At 38.6% G+C, this 7839-nt stretch overlaps 1 protein-coding gene across 1 annotated transcript in view; it reads right to left on the reverse strand.

The window, feature by feature from the left end:
* The window catches only part of UTP6 (UTP6, small subunit (SSU) processome component, homolog (yeast)), a 26444-nt gene that overhangs the window by 5590 nt on the left and 13015 nt on the right, over nucleotides 1-7839 (reverse strand). Inside the window, exons 7-14 of the mRNA XM_012726104.1 lie at nucleotides 7393-7474; nucleotides 6421-6605; nucleotides 5532-5611; nucleotides 5080-5157; nucleotides 2933-3112; nucleotides 1716-1796; nucleotides 1406-1515; nucleotides 414-480 (exon numbers count right to left, since the gene is read on the reverse strand). Coding sequence (XP_012581558.1) covers nucleotides 414-480; nucleotides 1406-1515; nucleotides 1716-1796; nucleotides 2933-3112; nucleotides 5080-5157; nucleotides 5532-5611; nucleotides 6421-6605; nucleotides 7393-7474 — 863 coding nt within the window. The remainder of the gene's footprint in view (nucleotides 1-413; nucleotides 481-1405; nucleotides 1516-1715; nucleotides 1797-2932; nucleotides 3113-5079; nucleotides 5158-5531; nucleotides 5612-6420; nucleotides 6606-7392; nucleotides 7475-7839) is intronic.

The raw sequence follows: 7839 nt of genomic DNA on the forward strand, positions 1-7839 counted from the left end.
AAACTGTTTATATATAAATAAATTTTTAACAAAAACAAGAATATATTGACTTTTCTGCACCTTTCCTCACTCTACAAGTTTAGTGAACACCAGAAAAACTTACTGAGTGCCTACTTTCCACCCTACATCTCAGTAAGAGAAACAAATCAGACAGTAGAGGCAGGCAGAAAGCCACATGTCACCCTATTTAGTAGGGAGGAGTTTTCTATTTTGCAGCATGCAGACTTTTTTTTTTTTGCTTACTGACCATTCTTAAAATTACCACTATGAAAAATGAAAAACAGGGTTGGATGAAGGGAACTAGAAATTTATTCTTTATTTTGAGATTTTTTTTAAATAACAAATGCTGCCATAGATAAGTAATCACTATGTCGATTTTCCCAGGCAAGAAATGCCTAACACAGAACACTTACCTGTTCCTTTTCAAACTGAATTATTTTCCTGAAGAAATCAACTGAAAATGGACGACTTTCCTGTAAACTAAAAATGAGATGTTATTTTCACAGTGATAGAAAGCCTCAAGCCTCTTAATACATATCCCCATAAATGTAAATGCTTACGCCAGTACCTTGCAACACATGGCTTCATAAAGGCCAGGCCATGATTCAACGCAATGTGGTCTGGCCAGCAGTCACTCTCAACATTCAATCTCCAGCACTGACTCTCAGCATCTCTTACTCTTCACCACCACTATACTTTTCCCTGCCCAGTTTTCTTTCTGTTCTCTTCTTTAAATTCCCCTACTACATCTCAAGGTCTTTTTGAAGGACAGCAATAATTCCATTTCTTAGAATATATTCTAAGGAAATAATTTCCAACATAAGCAAATATTATTTGTGCACAAATATTTATCAAAGTAGTATCACGGTGGCCAAATAAACTATACTACACTCACTGAACAATATGCCATATAACTATTTTTAATAAGTGATATTCATGAAGAACTATTCCTGACAGGGGAAAAAAACTAGTCTGATGTTAATTAATTAAAGCAATATACAAAACAGAATTATAGTATAATCTCAAGTATGTGAAAAACAAACTATAAAATATTTTAGCATGGTTTTTCTCTTCAAGATGAAATTACCATGTATTATTAGTTATCTCCTTTCTCTCTCTCCCTGACCAACCTCACAGTGGGAATGAAGTGCTTTTATTGTTCAAAAAAGGGAAAGAGAACTTTAAAAGGCCTCTCAGATTACTTGTTCCCTTCCTCTTGTGACACATGTAATCAGGATGAGACCTGAGAAACTAGTAGCAGCCATGAACATTTCTGAGTAAACTAGTAACAGCCATAAACATTTCTGAGTAAACTAGTAACAGCCATGAACATTTCTGAGTAAACTAGTAACAGCCATGAACATTTCAGAGTAAACTAGTAACAGCCATGAACATTTCTGAGTACCTTTTAAACACAGTTCTGGCCTTTTTGTAGCCTCCACTTCGGTAAGCCCAATCCAGGTATTTTTCCTTCAGAGGGATTGAGTCAGTGCCTCTGATAGTTAACATAGCTTTCTGTAATTTAAAATAAAAAATAATTTTTAAATATCAAAGCAGCAAAAAATTTATAAATATCAAAGTAAATTTTCCAGAAACATTCCAGGTACTCAACAATGCTTTAGAAACACATGCTATAGAAATAAACTAAAGCTAATTAACTAGTGAGGTTATCTGCTCATTCTCCACACCACAGTCTTAGAACACAGACTCTATACCTTAAAGATGGCTTCAGTGTCTTCTTGGCTTTTAGCACCTTCACTCCACTCTGCCCAAGAAAGCCACAATGGTAAACAGTCCTGCTCACAATAAAAAAAAAGTTAGAAAATGACAACTTAGCACTGTGCTCTGCAAACTATTCACTATACAGAAAAAAAGTGCTTTTAAGAGAAGCAGTCTGTAAAGCACTAATCCACTCCTAGTCTGTCATCACTGTGACAGAAAACCCAGCAACCAGCAAGAATGGTAGGCCTTAACACAGATGGACAGCCTCCTGCCCAAGTCACCCAGTTTCCTCTGTCAGGGAACACTGCCTACAGTTAATGCCATTAATTACCTGTTAGTTAATTAAATAACTAATAGCCCACAGCCAGACAAGCCCAGGTCATTATGTCTGCTATCTAGGCGGCACCACGTTAAGAACTAACTACTACAGGCTCAACTATCTGACTTTCAACCCAGAGGCGCACACACAAATGACCAAAGAAACTGTTAAAACTTTTCCTATTACTGGGCCCTCCCTGGTGGCGCAGTGGGTTAAAGCACAGCCCCATGAAGTGATCCACAGCCACTGCACCACAAGTTCTATTCCCCACCAGGGAGGTGACCCACATGGCGCGGCAGACCTCGATCCCCGCTTGCCCTGGAGGTGATCCACATGGCGCGGCAGACCTCTCTTGACCCGTCCACTGCTCCCCTCAGCAGTGTGCTTCCTCGATCTGCCTGTTCTGCTCCCCACTCTGTCTATGGTGAATCCTCTCACCCTCCGCATCTCTGGTCTATACCCCAGTTCTGTATGAATAAATAAATCTTAAAAAAAAAAAAAGCTTTTCCTATTACCACAGAAATTAGTTATTTTTTCTATTACTATAAAAGAGTCACTATAAAGCCTTAAGGTTTAGGAAAATATGTTTAAAAACTGGATTTAAGTTCAGCTTTGGAAAGATAATCTATTAATATATCTCACCTATAAGATAATCTATTAATGTATCTCAATGGAACAGACAATTGTATAAAATTAGTCCATTTTCAAATAAAGAACCAGAAACAGGCTATTAAATGGAAGAAAATTCTTCTATTCTTAATCCATGTATTATCACCACAAACGCTTTCCAGGGTCAGCTCTCATCAGACAAGTACAATCCATGTGAGTTTTGGCCGATGTCTTAACAAATGTTCCAAATAGAATGAAATACGAAAGACCCAACTCACAGACCTGGGGTTTGAGGCACACAAAGGCTTCTTCAAATAACACGGCCATGTCAGGGCTCTTGGAGTGAATCAGCACCTGCAGCTTCATCTGCCACATCATCACAGAGTCTCGAAACAATTCTGTGCCAGCATCTGCCACTTCCAGTGCTTCCTTTAAGAAGTCATGGTCCAGTAACAACTGAATCTAGATGAGGAACAGGATCATTAGAAAATTAACTACCAAAAACTTAATTATCTATGTCAACAGAACAATAATTTCAACAATCTTTTATCACAGCTGTCGGACAAACACAAAGTAAACAATTTCCAATTCTTCCTCCAATCTGTTTCTATTCTCCAGAGCAATCAAACACAAAGGAAAAAGATCTAAATAATTTACACTGGAAGTTTTTAATAAAATAGTCTGCTATACTAAAACCCACAGCCATCAGATTATAAAAATCTGTAAAGATAAAACCATTTATTTGTGGTATGAAAAAGCATTCATTCATACAGAACTGGACACACTATAAACTGGTACAATCTTTTTGAAATGGCAATTTGACTTTATGTGTAATAGTCATGAATGTGTACATATATGAAATTTGGTAATTTTAATATAACCAAGCAAGTAAATGAACAGAAAGAAATCATATCTGTTAAGATGCTGGTATCCCCAGGAGAAAGCAAAACTAATACCAATCCAATTTTACAAAACTGAAAAAGCAAGTAAAGGGCAGTATAGAATTCATTCATTCAGCAAGCTCTTCTACTGCATACCATATTTGCTAGGTTCATAATGAGCAAATCAAGTATGTTCCCTCATGCCCACAGAGCATCCAGTCTAAGCAGTAAAGACACTGTGATACATGTCGTGATAGAAAAAGAATCACACCACAGGGGCACATGTAGAAGAGAGAAGCATCTCCCAACCAGCAAGCAAAAGAAGGAGCAGATGACAGAGCTTGGAATAAAATCGAAATCCAAGTTTAGCTAGGTGGGGTGTAACCTGTAGAAATGGAAAGTAAAACTAGAGTAACAAGCCGGAGCAAATTAAGGAGACTAAGCAGTTTTATCCAGAGGATAAGAACACAGTTCTAAACGTTAACGTATAGAGAGAAATCTGTCAAAAAGATAATGGCAAAGTCAGCTAAATATTCTAAGTTTAGAAGCAGTACATTAAGAGACTCTCATTGAAAGATAAAATCCACAAATGAGTGTTGTGATGGTAGGTTTAAGAAGAGCAGTGTCTAAGATGTGAGCAGGAGACTATGTTTGAAATAGCTGGATGGTAAACAGCAAAAGGAACATGAAGAGAGAGCAAGAAACCAAGGCAACAAAGAAAAACCCATCTGAATTTATCAGGGTGACTGCCCTGCCCACATTCAAGAGCTCGAGAAGGAGAAACCGAACTCATCCAGGCCCAAGTCTTTTCCTAGAAAGATGCTATAGTGGGAGATGGAAACTCAAAGTATAAACAGATCACTGTTACATAAAAATTGCACAGGTCAAGAGTCAGACAAATAAAAAAGGTACTCAATATGAAGACCTTGGTCCTTTTATCCCCTACAAAGGTACTTAAGCACATCAACACATTCATTCATTATTTGATGTAATGCTCACAATCACTTTGTGAGATTGCAAAAACAAGGTGACTATCACAATTTTAAACAAATTCAGGTTCAGTGTTTTGCCCAGTGTTTGGGCAAACCCAAGCCTAGAAGTGTGTATGCCCACTGCACATTATTCTGCTCACTACAAACCCTGACCCACTCCAGAGGGTCAGAAAGGGTTAATATGCCTCTTATTAGAAATGTCAGCTTCTAAAACACAGGAGTGCAGCTATAATTTGTCTTTCTACCAATGCTTAATCTGGGTGAAGCATGTGCTTAAGACAAGAATGTCCAGTAAAAGATACTGACAAACAAAACAAACCCACATTGTGCCTTTGTTCTGAGTGTTTTCCACTATATACAATGTTCCTCCCTTTACTGACAGATTCCATTTAACACAGACCAGTGACAGACAAATATAAACACTCTACAGCTACCATACCAAACTGCTAAATGGGATTACTCATATAACTATATATATGCAAACGCATGATACCAGCACAATCTAACTAGAAATTAAGTACATATAATTAGTAGTGAGCACTTTCCATATCCTTACCCACTGCTTGTACTGAGGCTCTGGCAGAAGCTTGAGTCCATGTGCCTTCTTGAATGCAATCACAGTTCTTTCAAGCCTCTGAAAGCAGAAAAACCCCTCAGTTTCTTACATGTTACTAGATCCCAGCAAGGCCTTTGGCCTCTGACAGGAACAAAAGCAGTTTTGCATTTCGAAAACTAAACGAAGGAACTGAGATGCTTTCACATAGTATTAGGTCATCTGGGCAGCTGAGCCAAGCGCAGTCCAATAGGAGAGCAGCCCCCAAAGCAGTGGCCATTATAAAGGCAAAGCAGACTCAGACCTTCAAAGTAACAGATCACTCACAGGAGAAGGAGCAGCAATGCACAGAATTCTTGGAAGTTGTCCCAGAACCCAAAAGAAATTATGCAAATGATCTTCCAGAAGACAGTCACTCTCTAGCCAGCCATTGCTACCAGCTAAAGTGTCTTTACCTTCTCTCTGAGGAACTGACTACTTGTCTTCTTAGCAAATCTTTCCAAGCAAAAGCTGAAGTAGCATTTCCACATGGCTTCTGGAAAAGTCAAGAAGATTGTGGTGGTCAGATAATTAATTCTCTTAGTTTAATTATCATCACACATCTTTTCCTCAAAGAGTAAACAACTTTGAGGAACTTTAACTTGCCTAAAGGAAAAAGCTGTTCTGATTACTAATGAAATTAGTCATTGAAACATCCCAAATATTAGGGGAAAAGCAACTGAGAAATGATATAAATCTAAAATTTAAAGACTTATACATTTCTCTTACATTCCCAGTACCCCCATTCTCCAATGCCAGCAATTTAAAAAGTAAATCTTTATCAAAAGATAATGAACAGGCCCTCCCTAGTGGGGCAGTGGGTTAAAACACAGCACTAAGAAGCTAAAGCCACTGCAGCATGAGTTTGATCCCTGCCTGCCCCCGAGGTGACCACATGGCGTGGCAGACCTCTCTTGACCCGCCCGCTGCTCCCCTCAGCATTGTACTTCATCAGTCAGCCTGTTCTGCTCCCCACTCTGCCTCTGGTGAATCCTCTCATCTCCCCTGCATCTCTGGCCTGTACCCCAGTTCTGTATACACAAGTAAAATAAATCTTTAAAAAAAAAAAAGATAATGAACAATCTTCTAAATTATTATTCCCTAATTATCACTTCCTCCAAATCAATACCACTACTATCAAGGAAGATCATAAAAGCTTCATCTTTCACCACCAGCAAAAGAAAAAGCACCCTGTAAACAGTACTATAGGGAAATCCTAGTACAGATTTTGGTAACTGGGAGTTTTGATCTCACATCCATGAATTCTATGACTTCCACACCGCATCATGGTTTTGTGACATTCACCTGTAGGGAGAGTCTTCACTGCCTCTTCATATACAGCACTGCATCTCTCTTCCCTCCGGCCCACTTCCACTGCTTTTGCTTGTTTTGTTGTAGGCTGCTCTTCTCCTGGCTGTGACTCAATCTCTAATTCTCGCCGTGCCACATAATCCCAAGTGAGGGGGTCATCTGTGTGCATAGTTTGAAGGCTGAAAAAACATAGCTTACTGGCATCAGACCCATGACACAAGACCAACACAGAAATCAAACAGCGACAGCTCCCTATGCTCTAACAAGGCACATACACACCCCCATTGATAATTTCAGCACCATAACAGCCATTTCCCCACAAGCTCTCCCCACAAGCTTTCACACTCACTATCTAAACGTTGCTATCAATGGATCAGAGTTGTCACTCGCTTATTAGGTTTCAGAATGTTTCAAACATCATTCACAAATATGAACTTTCAATTTAGTTCTCAAAGTTAATTCTGTGTCTCAAGCCATAGAAAACTATTATATCCAGGCTCTTGATTTTCTCTGGGACAAAGAAAAAACACAACCTAGCCTTCTACAAAAACCCTAAAGATATCCAAAGAGCAAGTCCTATTTGTCTCTTAAAAAACTAAGGCATACCAGGTAAGAATATTCACCAGGTACGCTGCAAACAATTCTCAAACATGAATAAAATTACCTGCAGCACCCACTATAAATATTCATGAGTATAACTCTCATTTTATAGACAAAGGACATGCCAGGAAAACAAGGATATAAAATTTTATGTAAGCTGTAGGAAACATTTGTTACTGAATAAAAGCAAACCATTTCCCAAGGGAAGCCATAAGTCAGTCAAACTTCTCCATGTACTATAATATAGTGGTCCTAACACAGCTTTCTTCCAAGATTATGCACCCTCCCTTTCTAAATACCCAACTTCAAACCTTTAACACAAGATTAGAAATGGACATCTTCATTTCTCCACACTGCCTTACTTACTCATCATATATCTCTCTTTGCAAATCTTTAGCAAAATCAAATAGCTGTGCAATTGAAAGCAGTGACACATGAAATTCTGCACCTAAAATTTAAAAAACAGGAGAGCAGAAGGGTAAGACTTTATTGTATCACTTTAAAAAAAGTACAATGTTCAAAAAGGAATTCTCCTGTAGGGCTGGTGGGAATGCAAACCACTATGAAAAACTGTTTGGAGGTTTCTCAAACTGCTAAAAATGGGCTTCCACATGACCCAGCAATCCCACTCCTAGGTATCTACCCAAATCACACAAAAACATGATTCAAAAAGACATCTGCACCCCTATGTTTACTGCTACTTTATTTACAATAGGAAAGACATGGAAAACAACCCAAATGTCCAAAAGTAGATGACTGGATTAAAAAGATGTGGTACAGGCCCTCCCTGGTGGCGCAGCGGGTTAAAGCACT

Source organism: Condylura cristata, unplaced genomic scaffold, assembly GCF_000260355.1.
Source record: "Condylura cristata isolate star-nosed mole 26May11 unplaced genomic scaffold, ConCri1.0 scaffold00017, whole genome shotgun sequence".
In the NCBI taxonomy this organism is placed as follows: Eukaryota; Metazoa; Chordata; class Mammalia; order Eulipotyphla; family Talpidae; genus Condylura; species Condylura cristata.